The following is a 27,676-nucleotide window of genomic DNA, read 5'->3' as shown; positions in this document are numbered from 1 at the left end:
TCTATATTAAGCTCGTGCATGACGGCACTTCGGACCTGAAGTATCACCTTTCTGAGTGACAGTGCAGGATTTTAGAGGCAGTTGTGGTGAACAGGTCTGAGCTCATTCTACACATTGGGACATGGCTGGAACATGTGGGTGGAGGAAAATACTTGGTTTTAACATTTTTAAACCCCATACAGTCCCTTTAACACTGTTCAGTTTCACCTGCTTTTTTTGATCCTCCTGCAGTGCAATTACAAAACAATATGTGTGTGTGGAAACTCATGTGATTGAGCTTGTTTGGCTGTGATACTGCTGGACCCCCCAAAAAGTGACCACAAAAAACAAAGGTCACACACTCTAATAACACAGCTTTGTTTACAGCACACAACACACACCAAGCTCTAAATGTATTTATTTATTTAACAATTAAAAATGGTCCCTTCAGAGGAAGAAATAAATTAGTGCACATTTCTAAATTAAGGCAGTTCTTTCCTGAACGTGTTTCATACGTTTAGAAAAGGTATATTTGTTCGAAAGCGCTTGCGTCTCCGGTGTAGGTGGGACTGTGGTGGTAAATCAACAGCTTTCTTGCCGCTTCTTCACTTTCGAATGTGTGAAAGCTTTTCCTGGCTGCCGAGGAAATAAAGAAAAAGATCATTTTAAATTCCCAATGATCTGTGGATTTGAACAGATTTCTGACATCGTACCTTCACTGACTAAAAAGTCGGCAAAGTAGAAGGTGACTTTGACCGCGTTGGGCGAGTGCATGTAATAAGGCCTGGTCCACTCAAAAGCGTTCTTCTCAGGATGCCACTGAACGCCGTAGAAAGGGTAGTCGTACGCTGAAAGAAAATGGCAAAAAATAAATTTAAAAGAAGCAGGTGAGCATCTCTGTCGTTTCAAAATGATGTTCTTACCTTCCCACGTGGAGATAAACTCTATTTTCCCGTCCGTGTTTGTGGAAAGCACTTTGTAAAACTTCTTCAGGTCTTCATTGCCATTAAAAGTCTGCAGGACAAGATCAAGAGTTAGCCTTTAGGTCAGGGGTAGGCAACGTCAGGCCCGGGGGCCAAAACCGGCCCTCCATCATCAAACTCTTGCCCTAGAGATGATTTTGAGAAATATTATGATCCAAATCAGAGATCAAATGCCTGTTTAAGTACTCTAGAAATGTAAAAAAAAACATTAAAATGTCTTAGCAGAGCATCCCTTTAGGCCATAATCCTAAAAGAATACTCTAAAAATACTAAGAAATGATAAATCTACTCTTAACTCCCGCCTGAACGTCATCAGATTTTTTTTCCGTCATTTTTTTGTTGGGTATTCAACTCATTTTTGTAACTTTTTTGTCATTTTTTCGTTAATTTTTTTTGTCAAATTTTTATCACATTTTTGTCATTTTTTGTCACATTTCTGTCATTTTTTCATCCATTTTTATCACATTTTAGTCATTTTTTGTCACATTTCTGTAAATGTTTTGTCACATTTTTCTCATTTTTTTGTCACATTGTCACATTTTTTTGTCACGTTGTCACATTTTTGTCACATTTTTGTCATTTTTTTGTCACATTTTTGTCACATTGTCACATTTTTGTCATTTTTTGGACACATTTTTGTCATTTTTTTGTCATTTTTGTCATTTTTTTGTCAAATGTTTGTCATTTTTTTGTCACATTTTTGTCATTTTTTTGTCAAATGTTTGTCACATTTTTTGGTCAAATTTTTATCAATTTTTTCGACATTTTTTTGTCAATTTCTTGTGACATTTTTGCCCCTTTTTCATAAATTTTTCGTCACTTTTTTGTTAATGTTTTCTCACTTTTTTGTCACATTTCCATCATTGTTTTCGTCTCAGTTTTGTTGCTATTTTCACAGCTTTTTTCCAGAAGCTTTTGGTCCGGGGTAAAGCCAAACTGGAGAAAATGTAATGTATTAAAGCAGATAAAACCTATTCTTGCCAATGGAACAAGCACAAGTTTTTTCTTAATTCAGATTATTTATGTATAACTTCAAGTGGAAAAATAAATAATTTTTAACAGAAAAAGTTAATTTGTTTGATTTCCAGTGGGATTTCTATTTGTTCCATTGTCATTGGTGTTTTAATCTGATCTTAGATTAGTTCAAACCGACTCAAATTTAACATAAGAGAAACTTTATTCAAGCGAATTTAAGTAATTTATCTAATCTTAAAGGAATAGGCCACCGTTTTTACATACTAAGATATGTTCTTACCTCACTTTAGACGTGTTAATATATCCCCGTCTGGTCTTTGTCCGTGCGCTCTGCCAGGCAAACGGAGCACATACGCAGCCTCTCCCACATGTCACATAGCTCCGAAAAAGCTCACGATAGAAGCTACCAAGCTCTTCCACGTGTTCCCTATTTAAATAAAGTTACGTGAAGTGTTTTCATGCGAAGTATATTTACACAGAAATGTAACGTGTCGATTTTATAAGCAAATAAAAAGGGGGACTATATTGTGAGGCGTAATGATACGAGGAGTAAAACGTCCGCGCAGTAACTCCTAAAGACTTCCCCCCGCTCACTTCCGTCAATAACCTTTAGGAGTTACTGCGCGGACGTTTTACTCCTCGTATCATTACGCCTCACAATATAGTCCCCCTCTTTATTTGCTTATAAAATCGACATGTTACATTTCTGTGTAAATATACTTCGCATGAAAACACTTCACGTAACTTTATTTAAAGAGGGAACACGTGGAAGAGCTTGGTAGCTTCTATCGTGAGCTTTTTCGGAGCTATGTGACATGTGGGAGAGGCTGCGTATGTGCTCCGTTTGCCTGGCAGAGCGCACGGACAAAGACCAGACGGGGATATATTAACTCGACTAAAGTGAGGTAAGAACATATTTTAGTATGTAAAAACGGTGGCCTATTCCTTTAAAATGGACATTGTACAACACTGGCATATGCAGAAAGTGATGCTTTACTGTGTGATGCTTTCACCGAGCAAACTTGCCTCCCCTGCTTTAGGTTGTAGGGTTTAGGCAAAGTTGGATAAATTGTAATTATAACCACAGGTAAAGAGGGTAGATTTATTGTCAGCCAATTTGCCCAAAGGGAAAAGGTAAATATGATGCAATAAACTCATGCCAGCCCTCTGCTGCCCCCTAATGACTCAAAATGTTACTACTGTATTACAGACACCAGGGTTTGGGGGAAAATAGCAATAAATAGGTATCAGAACCCAAACCATACCCAAAATTCTCCTAAAAAACATCCAAACAGGGTTAATTTCACTCAAAGTAATATTTTTTTTGCAACTAAAATTAGATTAAAACTAAATTAAAGAGACTAATCATCCAAACGTCCGGTGACAATTTGAAAGAGCCTCGTATCATTTCAATTCACTGCCAAAGAAACGTCTCTGTGCTTTGTTCATGTGGGAGAAGAAACATGAAGCCGAGTTCCATGATGTAAAGTTGACAATTGAGTAAATTTATATGCAATTTTAGTCGATGGATAGGATATTTTTGTCAAAAGACTAGGATTAAAACTGAATTAAAATTGCTATATTTGAAAATGACTGCTCTCCTTTGACGATGTGGACTCATCTTCTCTTTTTTCTACAGAAAGAACAGCTCAGATGGTCCAAGATTTCAGGTTTTTGCCAGGGCTAGGGTTAAGTTTAGGGTTAGGGTAATGAAGAATCAATATGAACGGCATATTCTACATCAGTGATTCTCAACCATTACGGCGCCGGGACCCACAGTCACTCTGGGATGACAAGCTGCTCCAAAAGACGACTTACACTTGTAAAATATACAGTAAAACAATGTAGTTTCCTCAAAAAATGTTGCTGAAGAAGCATTTAATAAGCCAAAAAACTGTTCACACTGGAGCCACAAACCATGAGGAAGTGCCGCCATCTTGTGGGGATGACGGGAACTACATGTTCAGTTTCTAGTGTAGTGTCTGACAGCGCTTTATAACCTCTTAACCCCCGCCTTAACCAAGTGTGTTTTCTATAGTTCAGCTTTACCCAAATCTGAAAGGAAAAAGCTTCAAAATGGCGACAAAAACGAGACATATATGGTGATGAATACGCAGCAAAAAAGCAGCGACAAAACGCAACAAAACAGAAAGTGATTGAAAAGCAACAAAAAAGTGATTGAAAAGCAACAAAACAGGCGACAAAAAAGTGATTGAAAAGCAACAAAACAGGCGACAAAAAAGTGATTGAAAAGCAACAAAACAGGCGACAAAAAAGTGATTGAAAAGCAACAAAACAGGCGACAAAAAAGTGATTGAAAAGCAACAAAACAGGCGACAAAAAAGTGATTGAAAAGCAACAAAACAGGCGACAAAAAAGTGATGGAAAAGCAACAACAAAGTGATGGAAAAGCAACAAAACAGTTGACAAAAAAGTGATGGAAAAGCAACAACAAAGTGATGGAAAAGCAACAAAACAGGTGACAAAAAAGTGATGGAAAAGCAACAAAAAAGTGATGGAAAAGCAACAAAACACGCAACAAAAAAGTGATGGAAAAGCAACAAAAAAGTGATTGAAAAGCAACAAAACAGGCGACAAAAAAGTGATGGAAAAGCAACAAAAAAGTGATGGAAAAGCAACAAAACACGCAACAAAAAAGTGATGGAAAAGCAACAAAAAAGTGATTGAAAAGCAACAAAACACGCAACAAAGAAGTGATGGAAAAGCAACAAAACAGGCGACAAAAAAGTGATGGAAAAGCAACAACAAAGTGATGGAAAAGCAACAACAAAGTGATGGAAAAGCAACAAAACAGGTGGCAAAAAAGTGACTTCCTGATTTTCTGAGTAATCTCCCCATAAGCCCCTCCCAGTCCCCTCCTCTTTCTCCCCTTTGCTGCACGGCTGTTTCCATAAAGAGAGAGAGAGAAAAAGAGAATAGGCTGAAGTGAAGCTATAGTGAGCGCTTATACTTTGCCATGTAAGGATTAAGCTTAACAAGAGATCGAGAGCTGAGAAAAGCATTTCCTTGATACGTAGGATCTCAGGAGGTGCTTTTTGCAGCCTCAAGGAAAGATTCAAAGATCACTCAATGCTGCGCACATGGGTCGAAACACAGCTCCAGGTTTGTTTTTGACGAGGGAACAACATTGTAACATGGAACAAAGTAGATTTTGCATAATAACGTCACCTCCACCGACACACTCCACATGTGCGAGTTCTCGGTCAGGTCCTCCGTGGCGAGCGCCTGCATCAGCTCAGCCGGAAAATCCTTGAACATCCTGCTCCCTTTAGCCTCTGTAAGATGAAAAATAATTACTACATAATTCATTAACAAAATCTAGATAAGTAAAAGATTAGAATCCGTACCATGAGTGAAGTTAAGAGGAAGAGACACACCGGTCGTATTAGTATTAACTAAAACTGGCTTCTGTGCGGTCAGATAAGCCAGCTGCTCAAACCCAAGGCAAGTGCCCCAAATCGGGAAATAGTCTCCTCTCTGGTTCGCCTAGAAATGCGGAAAAAAAAACAGTGTAAGCATTTAAAAAAAAGCATAGACTTCAAAACAATATTATGTAAGTAACCAGAACCAAGGTTTTATAGAACCAAGTCAAAATGTGAAACTACTTAAGCTTGTGTCTTTACCTCAATAGCCAGATTATAAAATATTTTTGCAGCTCTGGCATAACCGGATGAGATGAGACTAACTCCTCCTCCAGGGAACAGAACCCTGGAAAAAAAATAAAAAAATATATAGATAGGATTAACCTTTAAACATACAGTAATAAGCAACAATTTGAGATTTATTTGAGCTTTATTCTGTTTTTCAGGCTGCTGTACTACTACTACTACTACTACTACTACTACTACTACTACTACTACTACTACTACTACTACTACTACTACTACTACTACTACTACTACTACTACTACTACTACTACTACTACTACTACTACTACTACTACTACTACTACTACTACTACTACTACTACTACTACTACTACTACTACTAGTGACGTTTGGTCTGTGGTTATAAAGTGCTGGACCAATAAAAGGCACCCTCTGCATTTTAATAAAATAACTAGTAGAAGTAGAAGAAAAAGAAGAGAAGAAGAAAAAGAAGAAAAGAAAAAGAAGAAAAAGATGAAAAAGTAGAAAAAGAAAAAGTAGAAGAAAAAGAAAAAGAAGAAAAGAAGAAAAAGAAGAAAGAAGAAAAAGTAGAAGATGAAAAGAAGAAAAAGAAGAAAAAGTAGAAAAAGAAAAAGTAGAAGAAAAAGATGAAAAGAAGAAAAAGAAGAAAAAGAAACAGAAGAAAGAGAAGAAGAAAAAGGAAAAGAAGAAAAAGAAGAAAAGAAGAAATAGAAGAAGAAAAAGAAGAAAAGGTAGAAGAAAAAGTAGAAGAAAAAGAAGAAAAAAGAAGAAAAAGAAAAAGTAGAAGAAAAAGAAAAAGAAGAAAAAGAAGAAAAAGAAGAAGATGAAAAGAAGAAGAAAAAGAAGAAAAAGAAACAGAAGAAGAAAGAGAAGAAAAAGGAAAATAAGAAAAAGTAGAAGAAAAGAAGAAATAGAAGAACAAGAAGAAAAGGTAGAAGAAAAAGTAGAAGAAAAAAAGAAGAAAAAGAAGAAAAAGTAGAAGAAAAGAAGAAATAGAAGAAGAAAAGAAGAAAAAGAAGAAAAAGAAGAAGAAAAAGAAGAACCTTTCTGTGTGGAGTTTGCATGTCCCCCCATGTCTGCGTAGGTTTCCTCCGGTTTCCCCTACCACGAAAAACATGTACAATAGGCCAGGATGACTGATGTGTGTGAATGCATGGTGATGTCAGAGGGACAGATGTTTGCCGTCGCGAGTCTCCCCCAGGGCAAACTGAACACCACCGAGTGTGGAGTAAATGTAAATGAAAGGCGCTATACAAATAAAGGTCTTCTTCTTCTTTTAAAGTCCAGCCCAGACACCAGACTGATCAAACTGCCTCCACTGCAAACTGATTCATGCTAAAAGTAAATGATCTAAACGGCCTCACTTCCATTTACACCGGCAGCGCTTTTATTATCACCATCAACACTGCATACATGTAAGCTTGTAAACATGAAACACCATGGCTGAGGTGTTATTTTTCAGTAAACTTTACCCGTTTATGGAGTGGAACAGAGCTTTGTACTCCTCTTCAGTTTGGTTAATCCTGGAAGATACCGTGGAGGAAAGAAGTTAAACATTCATCAAACAAGGAGCAGCTGTGATTGTTTAAGTGAATTCTCACATAACGGGAACGACCCTCGCTCCGGCCGACTCCAGGAATTTGACGTAAGAGGCGGCGATGTAGGACGATGCATTGGGCTCTGGGTTGAAGACCTCCTGTGCAAGAACTCCTGTAGAGACACAGGCCGAGCTTTGTTAGAATTCAAAGGTCAAAAACTGGATCTTTTTAGATTCGAATGAGGATGGATATAGTTTAATACAGATAAAGCAAGTGTTTTCATTATAAACCTGGTATGAAGGACTAATGTGGTTGTATCCACAGTCAGGACACTTCACTTGTCTGTGTGAAGTGTGGAGGAGAATGAAAGCTGGAGGTCACAGAGCCGCCTCATGTCTCTCAGTTACCACAGGGCACAAGAGCAGCTCACCACCAGTGATGGAATAAAGCAATGTAAAGGGTCATTGAAGGCCAGAAAAGCACTACATAAAGAAAATGCACCACTATTCAAATATAATAGAAATTGTTTAATCTACAGCGCACTGAGGCACATTAATAACTGGAACTTCAAGTTAAATTATAGGCTCAAACAAAGATTAAAGATTAAAGTGGGACTCGACCCCCCTTAACTAAGCACATTTTCTCCTTTATCCACGAGGTCACAGCCTATAGGCCAGAGTAACGGCTCATTTGAAAGCTAAGACCTACAGAAGTCTAGCCTGGCTACCACCAGACTAAAATCACAAGTGATATTTAGTATTTAGTTTATTTACTAAAATCACAAGTGATATTTAGTCTGGGGACCACCAATTCATTTTCTCGTAGGAGAGGTGTGGTTTACGATCGTCCATAGCCGTTTATTGGGCGCTACGAATGTCTATCATGCGTCTGCACGTAGCACAGCCAATCGTATCATCGTATCCGATGACGTATGACGTACCCGCTGTAAACTTTTGAGATAAATAATTTAGAACACGGCCTAAAGCTTGATCAAAAAATACCATCGCGTCTGCTGCTGTCACGTTTAATCCGTATATCGAATAGCGCGTCATCCTCTAGCCGTCCCTCCTCGTTCTGTGATTGGTTCCCAAATCCACGCGAAAATTTTGGCCATAGTCCCCAGGCTGTTGTGCAGTTTGAAATGATTCGAGCGCACACAGCAGCACGGCGTTAGCCAGGTTAACAGAAGTCATCTAAAGTGACCTTTTTCCTTGCATTTCTCGACGCACTAAAACTTTTTCCCCCATTGTTTTAGTGACCTTTTCATCACTATATCATCATTTTTTTGTCATTCTTTTGTCACGTTACTGTTGCGTTTAAGGCTGAAAAATATGGACACAATTTCATATCTCGATATTGATACGATAACTATGAAAACCACAAAGGAGTGCAGTGTTATTGATGAAAATCAATATCGTTTATATCTTTCTTTTTTGTTTTAATTAGCTTGACTGTTATCTCGATATCGATACGATAATGACAGATCTTTCAGCCCTAGTTGCTTTTTCATCCTCGTTTTCGTTGCTATTTTGACGCTGTTTCTCAAGCAGCTTTTATTCGGGTGAAGCCAAACTGGAGAAAATATGCTGGGCTCAGGTGGGGGTTAAGAGGTTAAAGGTTTTTATTTATTGCATTGCACAAATCTGCACTTATCACTTTTATGGTAAATGGTCTCAACTTATATGGCGCTTTTCCACCTACATCAGGAACTCAAAGCTCTTTACAGCAAGGATCCACTCACCCACTCACTCGCTCATTCATACAGCACTGTATGCAGACACGGGGGTAAGGTGGGTGAAGCGTCTTACCCATCATCTATTTTATTATTACTTCTTTAAGTATTCATTTTTTAATCGATTACACTAATGCTGTTGTCCGTCTCTCTTACATGTCAGCTGCTTCTGTATGTGCCCAGAACAAATTTCCCCTGGAGGGACAATAAAGTTTCATTCATTCATTCATTCATAAACTAGGACTAAACGGGGTTGAAACTAGGGCTAAATAGGATAAATCTATGTATCAGCAAGTGATAGAAAACGTCAAACAACAAGCTCTTAAAGGAACAGGCCACCGTTTTTCCATACTGTGATATGTTCTTCCCTGAGCTTAGACGAGTTGATCAGTACCTGTCTGGTCTTTGTGCCCGTGGAAGAGTGTGGTCACCCACACATTTATTCACATTTATTTGTGGAATGTCCTTTTGTCTTAGTAAGATAATTACATTGACAAAAATTCATATTTTACTGACCTTTGATAATACCACCTTCACTTCAGATGAAACATTTATAATAAACTTAATTATAATACTAGCAAAATATTACAACCACAAAATGAAATGGTGTGAAAAAATACCCTCATGGCTCCACTTTAAAGAATCTGATTTAAAATTTTATTTGGCCTCCCTTGAGAAAATGAATGTAAATAATACAAAACTAGTTAAATCCATCACTCTTCTTGAAAAATACAATCTTATTGTAAATTAGCAGACCCCTGTGTTTTTGTTGTTGTTTTGTCTAATAGATGGTTTATTTGAACATGAACATGTTACATCTATGTGAAAGATGAATTTGATTGAAAATGAGCATATTGTAGTAAATTGTATAAATTTGAAGAAGAAGATCTTTATTTCTATAGCGCCTTTCATAGACATAGTCACAAAGCGCTTTTCATGAGACAATTGTACATTCACTCCATTCTCGGTGATGGTAAACTACGTTTGTAGCTTCAGTTTCCCCTGGGGGAAGAAAACGCTTTCGCGACTACACACGTCTGCGCCAACGGACCCTCTGACCACCACCATACATTCACTCACACAAATCATTCATCCTGGCCTATTGTGCATGTTTTTAGTGGTAGGGGAAACCGGAGTACCCGGAGGAAACCTACGCAGACACGGGGAGAACATACAAACTCCACACAGGAATCGAACCCGGACCTTCTAGCTGTGAAGCGACAGCACTAACCGCTGTGCTACCGTGCCGCCCACTGATCTGCACTGATGTTAAATAAAAATAAAAAAATAAAAAAAGTGTGGTCACCCCATTTGGAGCTATAGGAACATACTGGGAGAGTATAATGCTAACAACATCTTTGGTCGTTTTCCGACAGTGTGGAGAAACGGTGGCCTGTTCCTTTAAGAAGAACTGAGCCACATCAGAGCTACTATGTGTAAGCAAAGTATTAATAGTCACCGTGACTGAGCATTAGCCGAACCCAGTCAGGTTTGTGTTCACTGCTTCTTCTAAAGGCAAGAACAATGCGGACATTCTGTTTTTTTGTTTGGCAACGTCTGCTTTACAAAACCAACAGTTTTAGCAGCTTGTTTGTTTGTTTAGCCTGGGGGTGATTTCCTGAAATGAACTCGCACTTATTGCTTTGAACAGTTTAGCACATTGAGCAGTTTTGATATCTGGATGTGAGTAAAAACCAAATCAAAAAGGCCTCCGTATAAGCTACAGCTAGCTCGCCTTTGCTAACACTAGAAAATGTAGCCTTACCGATGATGGGCCTGTCATTTCTCGTGGCAAAAGCCAGACTGGATGAAGTTAGGAGAGTGAAGCAGAGCAGCAGCCGCATGTCGTCCGGTATGTGTGAGCGGCTCCAGCTGCAGCAGCGCGTGGGTCGAGGTTCAGCCGGTCACGTGACCCGGTCCTGCGCCCGCCCCAAAACATAGAGGGTGATAGACAGTAGTGAAAGTGGGACGGTGGGACATGGAGGGACAGGAAAAAATAAAACTTAGATTAGTTTCACTTTAGATTATCATTGCATTTAACCCTCCCACCTGAACCGAGCACATTTTCTCCAGTTTGGCTTTACCCCAATCCAAAAGCTTCTGGAAAAAAGGTTTGAAAATAGCGACAGAACTGAGACGAAAACAATGACGAAGATGTGACAAAAAAGTGAGAAAACTTTGACAAAAAAGTGCCAAAAAATGACAAAAATGTGACAAAAAATGACCAAAAAAAAGAAACAAAATTGACAAAAAAAAAGACAAAATAAAGAAACAAAATTGACAAAAAAAATGACAAAAATGTGACAAATAATGACAAAAATGTGACAAAAAATGACAAAAATGTGACAAAAAATGACAAAAAAAAGAAACAAAATTGTCAAAAAAAAGACAAAAAAAAAGAAACAAAATTGACAAAAAAAATTACAAAAAATGACAAAAATGTGACAAAAAATGGCAAAAAAAGACAAAAAATGGACAAAAAAAGGACCAAAAAAGGACCAAAAAAAGACAAAAAAGTTACAAAAATGAGTTGACCCCCCCCCCCAAAAAAAGATGGAAAAAAATCTGATGTGAGGAAAAGGATCCGTTTAGATGAGTTTTGTAGATCTTAGCTTTCAAATGAGGTGTTACACTGGCCTACAGGATTTGGGTAACGCTGACCTGGAGAAAATGCTCTCGGTTCAGGCGGGAGTTAAGAGGTCAAAGGTGCATTATGCCACTTTTTATGCGGAAAAAAAAAGTTGATATTTGTGCGGATTTGACCTTGTAGTGACACAGCGGCTGTATGAGTGGTCAGCATGGCGCCTTTATCGTCGATCACGGTGGTCTCTACAACGCTCCAGGATCAATTGTTTTGTTGGTTTTCTGGTTAGAGGCTCCGTCTGCAGTGAAAACCTTCCAAACAGTTGATCCTGGAGCGTCCTAGAGACCACTGTGATGGAAAGTAAAGGCGCCATGCTGACCACTCATGCAACCGCTGGGTCACTACAAGGTCAAACACCCACATATATATCACCCTTTTTTTCGGTTTTCACTAAAAAAGTTGCATATTGCACCTTTAAATGCAACATATATGTGTCGAATTGGATTAGAGGAATTACGTATTGTTTGTATCAGGCCCGGTTCCCTTAGGGTGCATTCATGTTGATTTTTTAAAAATGTATTTAAATGCATTTTTGTGCGTTCTGGTGCGTTCTAAACCAATAAATGTCAGTGCAGCGGTCACCCAAACTCCAACCCATGAAAAGTGTATCACAGATTCTGCAAAATGTACTGTAAGTTTACCACATGAGAACACATCCATTTCAAGTGGAGCAGCTTAAAGATGTACATTTATAAAACCAGAGATCAGAAATCATTTAAGAACAGGCATTTATTGTGATTTTGCTTTACAGGTAAACAAAGCGTGTCTGTTGTAATCCAAAGAAATTAGTCTAGCATTTACTAAGAAACATCTGAAGCCACATCTGTGTCCTTTTCAATACAACAATATAATATTAAGTCCTGAATGCTGAAAACTTTGCGTCCCCTCTCACCATGTGACTTTCTGTAACATATTAAACTATTGTATGTTTATTTTCTGATGCATATAGCCTACACAAAGCAAGTAAAAGCACTGGGAAGTACATCAAATCACATTTAAAAGAAAGGCATAGTAAGATATGACTGTTGTGCTCCGGTCCCTGCACTGGCTTCCTGTCGCTCAGAGAATAGATTTTAAAATAGCTTTGCTTGTGGATTAGTCTCTTCATGGTCGGGCACCAGAGTATATAGCTGACCTGTTCACCCCCACTTGAACCAAGCACATCATCTCCAGTTCGTCTAAAAGCTTCTCGAAAAAAGCATCAAAAGGACCAAAAAGCCTCAAAAGAGTGGCAATAATGTGACAAAAATGCAACAAACAATGTGGTGAAAACACAATGAAAAAGCCACCAGAAAAAAATCTACAAAAGCGCAACTAAAAAGTAGCAAGAATATGACAAAAAAGCGATATAGCTGTAACAAAAAAAGTGATAAAAGTGCAGCAAAAACTCAACAAAATAATGGCAAAAATGTGATGAAAAAGAAAGTGAAAATGGACGACAACACAGCAACAATGCGAGGAAAAAGATCTGTTTAGATCTGTTTTGAAGGTATTACTCTGGCCTGTAGGCTGTAAGCTCCAGTCCAGAAGCTTTCAGATCTGAGTAAAGCCGAACTGGAGAAAATGCGCTTGGTTAAGGCGGGGGGTAAGAGGTTAATATAAAAGTATAATCTCCTTACTGGACCAACCAATCAGGGAGGTTTGTGCTAATGAGGACAACCTTTCTCTGCCACTTGATTTGACGTAAAACCAACCTATACAGCCCAATTAAGAAATCACTGTCGAGTGTGATCACATAGATGACCCGTATTTTAATTAGTCAGCACTGAAAACCATGAGTAAGAAGAGAGCAGGGGTGAGAAGTGCGTTTGCCTGAGCCAGGAGTCGAACAGCGCCCCCTCTGGGGCACGACATCTGTGCGTTAGCCTTTGGCGGCGCTGCGGTGCCGTTCCCGAAGAAGTACTTTTGCTCGAACACGCTGGTAGTGTTCCCGGTGTAGGTCGGATGGTGACGGTAAATCAGCAGATCTCGGACCACTTGTTCAGATTCAAAGGAGTGCGAGCTTTTCCTGGCTGCCAACGGTAGAAAACAGCGACATCATACATGCATTTCATGTGAAGAAACCAATAAGTCAGTGTTTAAGATGTTAGCATGCTACCGGTAAGCATTTAGCTTCAACAGCTCAGCTCTGACCTCTCCAAGAGAAAGTCCTGACCCAAACTCCAAACCTACGATACAACATGTGACAGGTCAGAGCTGAGCTGTTACTGTAGTATTTCCTCAGTGTTCATAGATGTGAGCCACACATGTGTTTATCATGTTGAAACCATTCACAGTTGGTTGACAGTTGCTAACCGGTAGCATGCTAACAACTTGAGCAGCTTAGGTTTACACTGACTCCGACTGAGACTCTGTCGACATGACAAACTGTAAAAGATAAGATAAGATAATACTTTATTGATCTCACAGATGGAGAAAAGGTTTTCTGTTTCCTCTTTTATGTGTTATTTAGTCTGAGGAGTGAAGCAGATCTTTAGTAAATCCTGCTGTAGCTCCACAGACAGAGTTGCTCCGTCTGTGCCACATTTCCTGGTTATATCACATAAAAGTGCGTCTCTGGGGCCATGTTTTAACTGTTATCTTCATGAGCAATGATTACAAGTACATAAAAATGCCACTGTCAATCAGTTTTCTTTCATTTTCATCCTGAGTGGAGATATTGTTACATGTAGTACTGCATAATGCTACATAGGTATTCAAAATGGCCGATGGAACTATGCGTGATGTCACTGGAAACGCATGTATCGGGCTACAGGGTTATTGACGCTGAAGCAGTGAACGTGTTACAAACCTTCATTCACAAAGAACTCTGCAAAGTGAAAGCTGACCCGGACTGCATTGGCCGTGTGAGGGTAATAATCTCTGTTCCACTCAAACGGACTCTTCTCTGGATGCCACTGTACCCCGTACATCGGGAAATCAATCGCTAAAAACAGACAGAGGGGGTCATACTCTCCACTTTTCATCAGCTCTGTTATTTTGCCTTTTTTAACAATATTTACAATGATCATCAGGCAAGTTCTAGACAATTTTTCATCATGAGTGCTTTAAATAACGCTAAAGAAAGTCCAACATATAAGAGTGTGTAAACTTTTTTGTTCGTGGCGACTTGTGTATTAACTTGTGGGAAAATTCCAACAAATTCGGATCCCTTGCTCCCATTCAAATGTCCAAATAAATTTCCATTTAACAACTCAACCTTTACCTTCAAACGTGGAAATGAACTCCAGTGGCCCGTCGTGATTTGTGGAAAGCACTCTGTAAAATTTGTTCAGGAGTTCATTGGCGTGATACGTCTGCAACACAGATGGAAGAGTTTTAAAACACTTTGGACGCCTTGGAATTGGTTGGCTATTTTAGTCTGAAAGTATGCGTTATTAATAACTTGCCACAGTGTTTCATTATTTCCAAATGTCATATTATATCATTTAAATGTGTATACAGTATTTGCTGTAGAAAAGTCATTTGAAGAGAAAAGACTATTTTGTATGTTGCTTGGAGCGCCCTCAGCTGGCAGCAGGAGGAATTACCAAGACGATACAAAGTCACTGTTCTAAAGGGCCTGGAGACCAGCTGGAGACTCGAGTTGCCGTTGGTCTCGGTGAAAACGAACAGGGTCGATTTCCACGGAGTCTCCACGTAGAGACTATCTCAAGTCTCCATACTACTCTGTGAGATCTCCTTGGTATCTGACAGGTCTTGGAAACATTTCAAGGACGTCACAGAATGTCTCTGAGGTTGAGGGCAACAAACAGTGTTTGCACCGTTGCTTGAGATAGCGTAGAACTCTCGGAGACCATGCGAAGATTCAGCTGAGATCAATCAATAGAACAAGATGTAGAGGCGCATGCACGTTAAACTTTTGTGGAATGTAAACAGTGAAAATGAAACTGATTCAAGGATTTAGGATCTACAGAAGAGACGAGGAGGCGAGTTTATTCTTCAGACGTAGCAGAAAAAACCTGTCAGTGACTTTTACTGTCAGTCCAAAAACACAGACTGACTCGGTCTTGTTTTTCTACTTGTCACCTGTGGCTCATGGACGGCAGTGGAGCAAAGAGGAGCGGAGTAAAACCATCCATGAGTAAAACCCATTATAAGGTCAGTAGATTATGGATCACAGACACCACTCTGGCGCTGTGATGTCATTGTTTTAGTAAAAGTTGCGGAGATGACGTTACAACGGCGCCACGTAAACGGCGTTTTGAGATCTTTCCACTCTGGGACCTCGTTTGGAAAATGTTTAGTTTTAGTTTAGTGTAGTTTATTTGAGCAATTCCAAGTTGTTAGAAAAAAAAAAAAAGAAACACAATGATGCCCAAAAGGGAGTAGGCCGAAGCAAACAATAACAATAACAATATATTCGTTCATAGACCCCCCTGGATTGATAAAATATCTTTGCGTTTAGTCTTCAGCTTGACTCCGTATGGACAGGGCCTAAGACTCCATGTTATGGCTGGATTTTAACTAAAAACTAAAATATCCACACATCTTTAGGGTGTCCCACCTGTCCCGCTTGACCCACACAAAAGAAAACACTTTTACCCACGTTGCCAAAGTCGGTTTAGTTTCCAATCTTTTACTACTTGACCTAGTGACCTGTGAGTCTCTGGCCCACCCTCTCCCACTATGAATATGCATAAATCAAATTTGAAATATAAATGACTTAAGCAAATTAGGCATTTATACCCAACACTACGACTGGGTTCACCTCCATTGAAATGCTCCACTTGTGCGCGTTGATCGTCAAAGGCTCTGTGGCGAGAATCTCCATCATTTCATCCGAGAAGTCCTTAAACAGCCTGCTTCCGTTCGCCTCTGAAAGACACGAGGGTAAAAAAACACATGTGTAACCTATGACGACGAGGATGGAAAGGAGAAAAAAGGCGTTAAACCTTGAGTGAAGTTGAGAGGCACAGACACTTTGGTGAGGTTTGTTCTCACGAGCACTTCCTCTTTGTCTTTCACGTTTGCGGTCAAAACGGCGAGCTGTTCAAATCCAAGACAAGTGCCCCACACCGGGAAATAGTCTCCCTTTTTGTTTGCCTGAAAATGACAAAATCCAATTAAGCTATTGAGATGAAACAAAGTCATGAAACACTATTATCCGGTCAAAAGGCTTTACCTCTATGGCGAGATCATAGAATATTCTCGCAGCTCGAGCGTAATCGGATGTGATAATACTGACAGATCCTCCGGGGAAAAGGATGCTGGTGAAGTAAAGGAGACGGTGTTAGACAGAAGAATACAGATCGTAGAGTTTTGAATATGAGTTTTACCCGTTAAGTGAGTTGAAGAGAGCTTTGTACTCGGCCTGAGTGTTGTATATACTGAGAACAGAAGACATCAAACATCAAACATCAAAAAACATCATTCATTGGTATTTAGACGCCTGCCCTCAGCCACTGAATATTCTGCTTGCATATCAGTATGACGCTCGACAGAGGGTGTTTATCCTTCTCCTGTGGAAGCATAGGCAGACTTGAATGGTAGGATGAGCCAATGTCTCGAGTTCATGTGTCCGGGTCCCGCATGATGCTTAATGAACTTCTCCTGCGTAAGACATCCTCTCGGACGCCATTGTTTTTTATCTAACATTTCCCATGTCCTTTGTCAGTTCATTGTCAGCGTCAGCCCCAGTTCCTTTGTTTCGCCAGTTTATCATCTCTCTGGATTTTGTTTGGGACATTTTCTGTTATTAAGGGGCTAGATGCAAGTTGGCCATTTTAGACCCACTACTGCCACCTCAGGCCATATGTGTAACTGCAGCTTCTATATTAAGCTCGTTTATGAAGGTCATTCGGACCCGAAGTGACAACTTTTTGAGTGACAGTGCAGGATTTTAGAGGCAGTTGTGGTGAACAGGTCTGGGCTCATTCTACACGTTAGGACATGGCTGGAACATGTAGGGGGAGGAAAATACTTAGTTTTAACGTTTTTAAACTCTGTGTAGTCCATTTAAACACCACTAGTTTTCGTTGCAGTCCTGCCTTCTGAGTTTTATTTTCCTTGTTCCACCATTCTACCCAAGTAGTGACAAAAATAATAACTCGAGTACCATGGGGAAAGGCTACTTGAGTGTTTGAGCATAAAAGTCCGATTCACGATTCCATTACTTAAATTATGAAAAATAAAACATAAAATTATGTGAAAATCCAAGCATTTCTAAAGGAAATGCCAGAAAAACATACACAAAGATTGTTTTCTGAAGAATAAAGTACATGTAACAAAAACTTCATCTTCTTTTATGTGTCTCATTTACTCACTGTGGGAATCAAGTAGAAGTAAAAAGTGCTAAAACTATTCTAAGAAATACCTTAAAAAGTTAATGGAAGGCAGATTAGCGTGAGTGAATCAACGGTTGGAAATCACATGAGCAAAGACCGGGCTCATATAGACATAGCAGGCTGTTGACTTGCTGGTACTCAAGTTACTTAAGTACATGTACTTAAAGGCACACTGTGTGACATTTTGGACCCTGTTGCCATCAATACAAACATGTTCCTAATAACCAGCTCAACACATAAAACATAATTACTGCAGTGGGTAATCAAAGAATGTATCTGGATTAGAAGCAAATTCACATGTTTATTTGAACATTTATGAGGTATTTTTCATCTGTGTCTTAAAATAAATGCTTGTATTGTAGTTTTATTTATAAAAATTGTACGCAGTGTGGCTTTAAGTACATGTAACTAGTACTGCCTCTGGTTATGAGATACAGAAACATGCAAAATCCTCTGAAATAAAAAAAAAAGTCCTCACTTGACAGGGACGACCCTCGCTCCGGCCGACTCCAGCGTTTTGACGTAGGACGAGGCGATGTAGCTCGATGCGCTGGGCGTGGCGCCTCGGAGGACCTCCTGAGCTAAGATCCCTGAGGCGCACACAAGAGAACAAGATCCGTCAAAATGTAGCCTGGACTTTAAAGTAACACCTCGAAACGCTCCAGGTTTAAGTTGCAATGACATAAGAGCAAAGTCAAAGCTTAAATCTGCTACTCACACTCTGCTACTATAGTAATGATAAAAACGCATTAATCAAAGCAAATGAAATCTAGAGATGGAGACGGTGATGTAGATTTAAGGTTTAAGCTAGAAATCGGACCAAATCTCAAAAGATGTATGTGTTTTTAATCTCTTAACCCCCACCTAAACCAAGCACATTATCTCCGGTTGGACCGACCTTACCCAAATCTAAAAGCTTCTTCACTGGAGAGCTACAGGCCAGTGTAACATCTCATTTGAAAGCTAAGACCAACACAACTAATCTAAACTGATCTTTTTCCTTGCGTTGTTGCTGTCACTTTTTTTTTTTTTTACTCTTTCCATCACTTTTTTTTTCTTAAATTTTTTGTTGCTCTCTTGTGTCTTTTTTTTATTTATTTTTTTTACTTTTTTGGTTGATGTTTTATGGAATTTTTGCTGCTACTTTATTTATTTAGGTTTTTTTTTTTAAGCTTTTAAATTTGAGTAAAGCCAAACTGGTGAAAATTTGCCGGGTTCAGGTGGGGATTAAGAGGTTAATGTATTTTTCACTAATAATCTCAGCTATAAATGAATAAATGTTTGTATTTTATTGTATTATTTACACAGTATGACTCTGGTTTATTGAGAATCAAGCACCAATGAAGTGTCTTGCCCAACGACACAACATCACATAGTCGCTTGTGGAGCAAAACAAGCAGATAATCACACAAGCTTAAGCTGCTATAATAACAATAATAACAATAACACAAAAAAACACTCATTGTATAAAGCCTGTGTGGTTCAGACTCAAACATGATCTGAAATGCATGTTATTCTGAGCTGAATTTTACATTAATGACCCCCTAAGTTCACACACTTGTTACAAATAAAACTGTTCCCATGGTAACAGTTTAGCCCTGATGTCATCCGACTCCAGAGAGAGGATGCGTCTGGATTCCTCCCTGTGTGTGACCGGCTTTCACCTATAGCCCACATAAGATAACAAACTGCAGGGGGAATACACTGTCCCAGGGGCCGCTCTCCTTCCACAACAAGACGTGAGGAAGCTCCAGGTCGAGCAGCACATTTAAACTTTTAGAGCTTGCAGCACGTATAGAAACCGAGAAAAGTCACACTGTTCAGAATGTACTTTGCGTGGGAGTTCTGGCCAAAAAGACTGTACAACTGTAAGTTTTTTAGAGGAAAAACATATGGACACGGATAAGGAAGGACCCGTCAAAATCTACACACATCAGGGAATCTAACCCGGGACCTTCCTGCGGTGAGGTTCCTTCCTCTCCACCTCCTGTTTCCTGACAGTTTCACCCTCAGCGCCTTCATTCTATTCATGTGTCCAAACCATGTCAATCTGGAGCCTTTATCATCAAAACATCAAATATAAGCTGATGAATCCCAAATCCTTTCCTCGGCGCTGACTCCTGTATTTTGCTTTATGTGCTATATAAACAAAACTACTTCACTTTTTCCTTTTAGTTTTGCCCATATGGCTTCACTGCAAAAAAGTATTTAACTAGATCAGTATAAACATCTCAATTTGAGCACAATAATCCAAATTTAAGTTGTTTTGACTGGTTAAGAAGTTCTTGGGCATACGTCCTAGATTATTTCACTTGTTCTGAGATGTTTCTGACTCGTTTCGATACATTTCGTCCTTATTTCAGGTCATTTTCTTTGCCAATGGGGTAAGAAAATTGGTCTGATCTTATTGGCAATTTTACTTTCTTATTTCAAGCGAGATTTACCCTAGAACTGGTCTGAAATGTCCTCAAACAAGCAAAGTAAACTTGGTCCGATCAGGAAAAGTGTCTAAATGAGTGAAAACCACTCAAAACAAGATACATTTCCTCAATTACAGTCATTTAAGCCAATGCTTGATATTCACTTTTTGTAGTGTTGAAGGGCATATTTTCCTAGCGTTTGCAAAAGCTATAAATAATTCACTAATTTTGCTGAACAGAAAACAGTGAACTGACCATTATTGATTGACTGCGGAATTCTTCCGCAGTCAATTATTGGTTTTCATGTTCTTTATTATTATTCCTCTTCCATCTTTTTCCCGATTTTCTAGAGCTTTCAGCACCTTCATGCTTTGTGCAATTTATGCAAGTTATGCATCAAAACGTTCCGCATGTTGAGGAGAAGGGTGCTATTACTTTTGGGACTTCTGCAACTTACGGTTTTTCCGCAATCGGCCAAAATGTCGGAGATTTTTCCCATTGACTTATAATGGGGCTGCCGCAAATCCATGCTTTTCTGCACTTTTTTCTGCATTTTATGCAATTTCTGCACTTTGTGCATGTTCAGCTTCTGCAACTTTTGGGTTTTGAGAAACAATTGTCCTTCTGCAGATTTCCAGTTTTTTTATACGAGAGTTTGACATTTTTGCATTGGTGTGTATGGGGGAATCCAGCCAATCGGGAGACTCCAGGCCTTTCAGCCATTTGTGCAGCTTCTGCCAATCAAGCACTGAGGCCATTTCAACAGTTTGACCAGTTTATGGAATATAAAAGTTTATGCAATATTAATAATTTATGCAAATTAACCACTTTATGCATTTTAAAGCGTTTATGCAACTTAAGAGTTTATGCCATTTAGGATTTATGAATTTTAAAGAGTTTATGCAATTTACATAATTTATGCAAATTAACCCATTCATGCATTTGACCACTTTATGCAGTTTATACAGTTTATGCAACATGACATTTTATGCATTTTACCAGTTTATGCAAATTTGATTATGCAATTTTAAGAGTTTATGCAATTTCGGCATTTGCTTCCCGCATTTCCGCAGTCAATCGCAATGGCGCAGCCATTGCATTTCTAGTTTGGATTAGTATTAAAGGTGCATTATGCAACTTTTATACGGAAACAATTAGTTGATGTTTGTGCGTATTTCACCTTGTAGTGACGCAGTAGCTGTATGAGTGGTCAGCAAGGCGCCTTTGCTTTCGATCACAGTGCTCTCTAAGACGCTCCAGGATCAATTGTTTTGTAGGTTGTCTGGTGAGAGGCTCCGTCAGCAGTGAAAACCTTCCAAACAATTGATCCTGGAGCATCTTAGAGAGCACTGTGATGGAAAGTAAAGGCGCCATGCGGACCCATTCACTCTCTCATTCATACACCAATGTACGCAGACACTGGAGGCAAGGACGGTGAAGTGTCTTGCAGTGTGACAGTGTGCATTTGCAGGAGCTGGGATTCGAACCCACGACCTTCCAATCACGAGACAACCAGCTTGCTGTATTTGACTTTTGATGTTGAGTTTTTAGAGATGTCAATTTGAAACAAGTGCTGTGCTTTTATTACTGATGTTTACATGAAGAAAACATGTATTAAGATCTTTAAAGGGACTATGCGGAGTTTAAAAATGTTAAAATTATGTATTTTCCTCCCCCTACATGTTCCAGCCGTGTCCTAATGTGTAGAATGAGCTCAGACCTGTTCACCACAACTGCCTCTAAAATCCTGCACTGTCACTCAAAAAGTCGTTACTTTATTAAGCACGAGCTTAAAGGGATATCTCAGGATTTTTGACATAGGGCCTCATTTCCTAGTTATCCAGAGTGTTGCTGATACCTGGAGATATTTTTTTTGTAATTCATGCAGTTCTTATATTTGAAGAGTTTCGTGGCGCTAGGCCAGTGCAAGGCTAGTACATGTCTATGATATCAGCTAGCCTGCATTAAAAACAGTGTGACCCGCTCCACAGAGCACCTGAGGCAAATCACTTATAACGCCAGACTAACCATATAAATGTCTGTGTCGATAGAATATTTTTAACCATTTTGCATTGAAAAGAACTTATATTTGAGCAGCATCAGCTTCGTGTTTGTAAAAGCTACGCAGCGGCGGAGTGATCTGCTAGAAAATAGTCCCTCAAAAAGCGGTAATTCATGTGATGCAAGGTCAGTTATATTCCAAAAATTATTCTATCGACACAAACATTTATATGGTTAGTGGTTATATGGTGCACTGTGGAGCGGGTCAGACTGTTTTTAATGCAGGCTAGCTGATACCATAAACATGTGCTAGCCTAGCGCCACAAAACTCTTCAAACTTAAGAACTGCATGAATTACCAAAAAAAAAAAAATATCTCCAGGTATCAGCAACACTCTGGATAACTAGGAAATGAGGCCCTATGTCAAAAAGAAAGAAAAAAATCTGAATAAAGGTTTAAGTTTGAGACATTTCTTTTTATTATTACAATAATTTTTGGGGGGTTCAAAGCCTCTGTGTCCAGGATTCATATCAACCTCTTACACGCCTTAACCAAGCACATTTTTCTCCAGTTTGGCTTTACCCAAATCTAAAAGCTTCCCGACTGGAGAGGAACAGTGCAATGCCTCACTTGCCTAGAAAACTGATTTTGTAAGTTTTTTGTGGTTTGTTGTTTTGTCGTTGTTGCAGGGTTTTTGTTGTATTTTTTTTTAGCTTTTTTGTGAAGTTTCCTCCATGTTTTTGTTGCTCTTGTCATTCTTTTCTCACTTTTTTGTTGTGTTATTGTTGCTTTTAGATTTGCGTAGCACCAAACTGGAGAAAATATCCTCCATTCAGGTGGGAGATAAGAGGTAAAAAAGAACAAGACTGGAAAATGTTATGTTGTAGGATCCACAATGGGAGAAAAATGCCTTTTGAGAACAGGTTATGTGTTAAGAAAATTAATGTGTCCCCTTCATGGCACAAAATGGTCCAGTAAAATAGGGCAATATTCAACGTATCGAACATGGCAGTGACTCATATAGAGCAGCCTTGGATACTGAGTTAAAGAGTAAAAAGTTCTTACCGATAACGGGCTGGTAAGTCTTGGTGGCTGCGTCCACACATGGTAAAGTCAAAGCCGTGAAGCAGAGGAGGAGCCGCATGTTGAGTCGTCGGGAGCTCATCCACACTGCCGGTCTGGCCTCATGGATCCGGCGCCTCATGACCCGGCGCCTCCCTCTGGGCATCGCCACTGACGTGAGACCCGGACGCACTGGGGGGACGGGCCTCGCGGCTCACGGCGAGAAAAACAATTAGGCCTGTAACAAGTGTGGCCTGGAGCGATGTCGGGGGCTCAGCTGTGGTGTGGAGGACATGGAGGAGTCTGGGGTATTTGTCAGGAGCAAAAGTTAAAGTACTTCAGGATGTACTTTTTCTTTTAAATGTACGTGAATAAGTGAAGTATGTGAAGAACTATTATGAGTTTGGCATTAACCTTTTAACTGAGTGCGTTTTATCCAGTTCAGCTTTACACAAATCTAAAAGGTTGCAGCCTATAGGCCAGAGTAACGCCTCATTTGAAAGCTAAGGATGTTGAGTTTTTGCCACTTTTTCCCCCCACATCTTCTTCGCTTTTTGTCACTTTTCTGTTGCTGTTTTGTGGCTTCTTTGTTGCGATTTTGCCACATTTTTTTCCATTTTCATCCAAGTTTCCGTCTTTCTTAGATTTAGGTAAAGCCAAACTGGAGAATATGTGCTCGGTTAGTCACACTTAACTTATTGATTGCTCATGATGAATTCAGTGGTTTGTCATCATTTATTACGGCTCAATGTATAGCTATACCAAAGGCATGAGTTGTCTCATGATCGGAAGGTTGGGAGTTCGAATCCCACCTCCTGTGTCCATGGGCAAGACACTTCACCCTCCTTGCCTCCAGTGTTTGCGTACATTGGTGTATGACTGAGAGTGTGAATGGGTGACTTATTCCTTACTTTAAAGCGTTTTGAGTGTCTAATGAAGATAGAAAAGCACAGTATAAGTTGAGACCATTCACCATTTACCATAATGTATAGAACGCTGGTCATTATCGGGAAAATAAGCCCAGGGCAAACCGGGTCTTGTTTCGTCCTGAAACAAAACCCCTCTTATTAAACGGCTATTTGCCAACTGAACATACACAACGTAAACTTCATACACTTTTATAAATGCTGAAATGTTTATTTAATGACTTCTGTGGCAAATAGTTCCCAAAAGTTTGCGCATTGCTTTGCAACGTTTGTTATGATTTCCGCTGTGAGGCTAGGCTAGTAGCGGCAAGGCTAGCTACTTATTGCTAGCCTTGCTACTTAGTCGAAGGTGCAGTTGAAGGGATGGTGGTTAATCTCTGGGTAAGATGAAAGTCGAACTCCTGTTCACTGTTAAGCCTTTCGGACAAAAAGACCTAAAATCCGGGAAGATTTAACCCAGTATATGTCCGTATTTGTCAAAGATCCGGAGAATATCCGGAGATATGCAAACCGTATCTTCGACGTATGCAAATTCGGATCTTCCCGGATCGGGACCACTTTTGTATCCGGGAATATCCGAACTCCGGATATTTATCCCTGAAATATACGGAGATATCCGGAAGCTAGTATATGTCCGTATTTGTCAAAGATCCGGAGAATATCCGGAGATATGCAAGCCGTATCTTCGAGGTATGCAAAGTTCGGATCTTCCCGGATCGGGACCACTTTTGTATCCGGGAATATCCGAACTCCGGATATTTATCCTTGACATATACGGATATCCGGATCCCGTATTCTCAAAAGATTCATCACGGATCTCCCCGCATATTTTCTGTATCTTCTAAAGATCGACGGATAAAATTCCTCTTGTATCCGGAAAATATACGGAAACCGAATCTCCGACAGATCCATTTCGGATCCCCTTGCATATTATTTGTATAATTTTTTGGAAATCTCCGGATTTTTATTCCTTTGGTACACCAAAATATCCTGAATCCAAATGCTTCACAGGTCCCGTCTGTGATCTCACTTAAGGTCTCGTTTGAAAAAGTTGGAATACTTACTGCATATTTCACAGATATAACAAAATGCCTGTGCATCTTACAGTATATTTAAGTGAAGATACCATATTTCAGGAATCTCTAATTTATTAACCATGTCACATTTTGTAAATGTCAAACATTCAAAACATATTGAAAAATAAAAAAAGCTTGCTTTTACATAATACACTTGTCTGCAAAGCAATTCTCTCTCCAAACTGAAATCAGATAATCAATTAAACTTTTCACATATGAACAATAAAAACACATTTATTTCCAATAACCTTTCAAACTGTCCTGTTTGGAGAGAAGGGATATGACTTGAAGCAGTGTGGAAGTGCCACAACTAAACTAGATTTAATCTTGGACTAATGACAGGTAAAAACATGTACAATAGGCAAATCCTCCAGCCAGACTTGGATCCACTTCTGGAGATTGGTCCCTGGGGGGCGGTCCTGCCGTCACTCACTGCTCCTGGCGGGTTGTCCCAGCAGCATCAAAGGATGGGTCAAATGCCAAGGACACTTATCGTTGTATAGTTGATGCATAATGTCAAATAAAGCACCTTAATCTTAAACTGTACCAGGACTAAACCTGAACTGAACCAAGACTTGAAACAGTACACAACTAGTACTAACATAAACCAGGACAGACAATGCAACCCGATTAAATTGACAAGGCAAAAACACCACATCAATGGGTTAGTAATGGCTCTCGATTAGGGCGGCACAATTGTATATTAATATCAATAACATTCTTTTAGACTTGTGTTGTAATCATCAATTTTTAAGATTCAAGATTAAGTTGAGACTCACTTTGACGTCACATTTTACACATAAGAGCATAATCACTAGAGTAAAAACTTCACACATGCATTTCAGAACATGAGGACAGATTTAGTTTGGCATTACCTAAGAATTGCAGTCATTTCCAATTTGATTTGAAAACAATTAACTGTGCAGCCCTATGCGACGCGTGGGAAAAATATTTTTTCATTCGCCAAGGCAAAATAAAAGTAAAGCTATGATCAATAGCTGATAAATTGTATCCATCGCCAGAGCTTATTAAAAAGGTAGCTGTGTTCTGTGAGGGAAGTCGCAACATCATGACCACACAGGCTGGACCGTCCGCCCTGTCCGACTGTTTCATTACATTACACAGTTGTGAGGCTGGGTGTCTCTTTGGGTTTCACTGGTGTCCTCTTCAGAAAAACAGCAAGCAGAGGAGCCCCACCAGCCAGTGGCCTCCACTTTCACAGGATTCAGGTGCTTCAAGAAAAAAATAAAAATACTAAATATGTTTTGTTTATATACAGTAAATCAGCATCAAATACTTTTTGCACAAAGCCCTACATGCATGTAAGGATAGCTTTTGTTTGCTCACTTAATTTGAAATGCGTGTAGCTTACCTGTTTGTCTTGGCATGAAGATGGCCTTGAAATATGCTCTATTGCGCTCATAAGGGTTGCATGTTCCTGAAAAAAAAGCAAGGCAATGTCACTAAGGAGTGCTTAAAAAAAAACAAAGTATCTTGAAGGAAGCGAATGATAAAATAAGCAGTTAGATGAATACAGACTGTAGGTCAAACCTAGTATTAATGGAGACAAATCTAAGTGTTTATCTTGGAAATCTGATTCAATGTTTTTGCCCCCATGTCTGAATCAGTAGATATGCAGAAACAAGGCTTTAACAAAAGGTAAAGAATCAAATCTAATCTCCTAGCAAACAGTTCACAACTCACACAAAGGTTTCTTCACCAGGCTGTGGTTCACAGAGAAAGTCACGTTGGCTCTGCACTGTTCGTTTCTCCAGCTCGGTCCTCCCTCTGTGTCTCCAGTGTCCTCGTCTGCAGCTTCTCACTGTTCATGTGCAGCACTGCAGGTGACAAAACTGAGTTTCATTTGGCCAACCTAGTATGTAAAACCACAGTGTAGGAGAGGCTTTCCTGTACTAACCTTATTGGTGGGCCTCAGATTGTGGTCTTCCTCTTCTCCAGGTTCAATGTGGCCTTTCTGGCTGTGTGAGCCACTGTTGAGAAGAAGCCAACAGAGCATCCAAGAGGCTCTGTGCACACAAGCGACACATCAGCCGCTGGTTTTCCACTCTGGTTATTTTCCTATCGAAGATTAGTACAATAAATATTTCAAAATGGATGGATGTAACACAACTTCACTTGAGGATAATGTGTGTTCATAATGGAGGGTGTGAAATGGCACCAAGATCATAACTAAGTGAAGTCTTTAGTTTAAATTAGAACATTTAACATTAACTTTCAGTATTCTCATCCAACACATTTCCAGTGCTTGCAGCCTGCCACATGTGTTCAAAATACTGCTAATCTTTCATGAGAAAAGGATGTATATGTACTATATATGGTAAATACATTACTTTGTAAAAAGTGTTGAAAATAACCTATGTCTGGCTCTTCTCCCTCAACTG

General features: G+C 39.4%; 2 protein-coding genes across 2 annotated transcripts; both read right to left on the bottom strand.

The window, feature by feature from the left end:
* Nucleotides 1–467: 467 nt before the first annotated feature.
* LOC306978055 (gamma-glutamyl hydrolase-like) lies at nucleotides 468–10,715 on the bottom strand. The gene is made up of 9 exons (XM_079576513.1): nucleotides 10,624–10,715; nucleotides 7,190–7,298; nucleotides 7,061–7,111; nucleotides 5,582–5,666; nucleotides 5,306–5,444; nucleotides 5,127–5,233; nucleotides 903–993; nucleotides 693–827; nucleotides 468–615 (listed from the first exon to the last, which is right to left on the bottom strand). The coding sequence occupies exons 1-9, from the start codon at nucleotides 10,700–10,702 to the stop codon at nucleotides 497–499; spliced, it is 915 nt and encodes a 304-aa protein (XP_079432639.1). The 5' UTR covers nucleotides 10,703–10,715; the 3' UTR covers nucleotides 468–496.
* A 2,450-nt stretch (nucleotides 10,716–13,165) lies between these two features.
* On the bottom strand, nucleotides 13,166–23,378 carry LOC306977708 (gamma-glutamyl hydrolase-like). The gene is made up of 9 exons (XM_079576136.1): nucleotides 23,276–23,378; nucleotides 18,268–18,379; nucleotides 16,782–16,832; nucleotides 16,628–16,712; nucleotides 16,398–16,548; nucleotides 16,214–16,320; nucleotides 14,708–14,798; nucleotides 14,294–14,428; nucleotides 13,166–13,514 (listed from the first exon to the last, which is right to left on the bottom strand). Exons 1-9 carry the CDS (start codon nucleotides 23,373–23,375, stop codon nucleotides 13,258–13,260), a joined length of 1,089 nt encoding a protein of 362 aa, XP_079432262.1. The 5' UTR covers nucleotides 23,376–23,378; the 3' UTR covers nucleotides 13,166–13,257.
* Nucleotides 23,379–27,676: the final 4,298 nt, after the last annotated feature.

Source organism: Gobius niger (assembly GCF_951799975.1).
Source record: "Gobius niger genome assembly, chromosome: 18".
NCBI classification, from domain to species: Eukaryota; Metazoa; Chordata; class Actinopteri; order Gobiiformes; family Gobiidae; genus Gobius; species Gobius niger.
This window is presented reverse-complemented; position numbering and strand designations above follow the sequence as displayed.

Excerpts from the sequence above, each read along its gene's own strand:
- LOC306978055 (XM_079576513.1), bottom strand. The coding sequence starts at position 10,702 with ATGCGGCTGCTGCTCTGCTTCACTCTCCTAACTTCATCCAGTCTGGCT. Across the intron at positions 7,112-7,189 it reads GCGAGGGTCGTTCCCGTTAT|GATTAACCAAACTGAAGAGG; the intron begins GTGAGAATTCAC and ends GGTATCTTCCAG. Across the intron at positions 616-692 it reads CGACTTTTTAGTCAGTGAAG|CCAGGAAAAGCTTTCACACA; the intron begins GTACGATGTCAG and ends TTTCCTCGGCAG.
- LOC306977708 (XM_079576136.1), bottom strand. The coding sequence starts at position 23,375 with ATGAGCTCCCGACGACTCAACATGCGGCTCCTCCTCTGCTTCACGGCT. Across the intron at positions 16,833-18,267 it reads GCGAGGGTCGTCCCTGTCAA|TATATACAACACTCAGGCCG; the intron begins GTGAGGACTTTT and ends TTCTGTTCTCAG. Across the intron at positions 13,515-14,293 it reads AGAGTTCTTTGTGAATGAAG|CCAGGAAAAGCTCGCACTCC; the intron begins GTTTGTAACACG and ends TACCGTTGGCAG.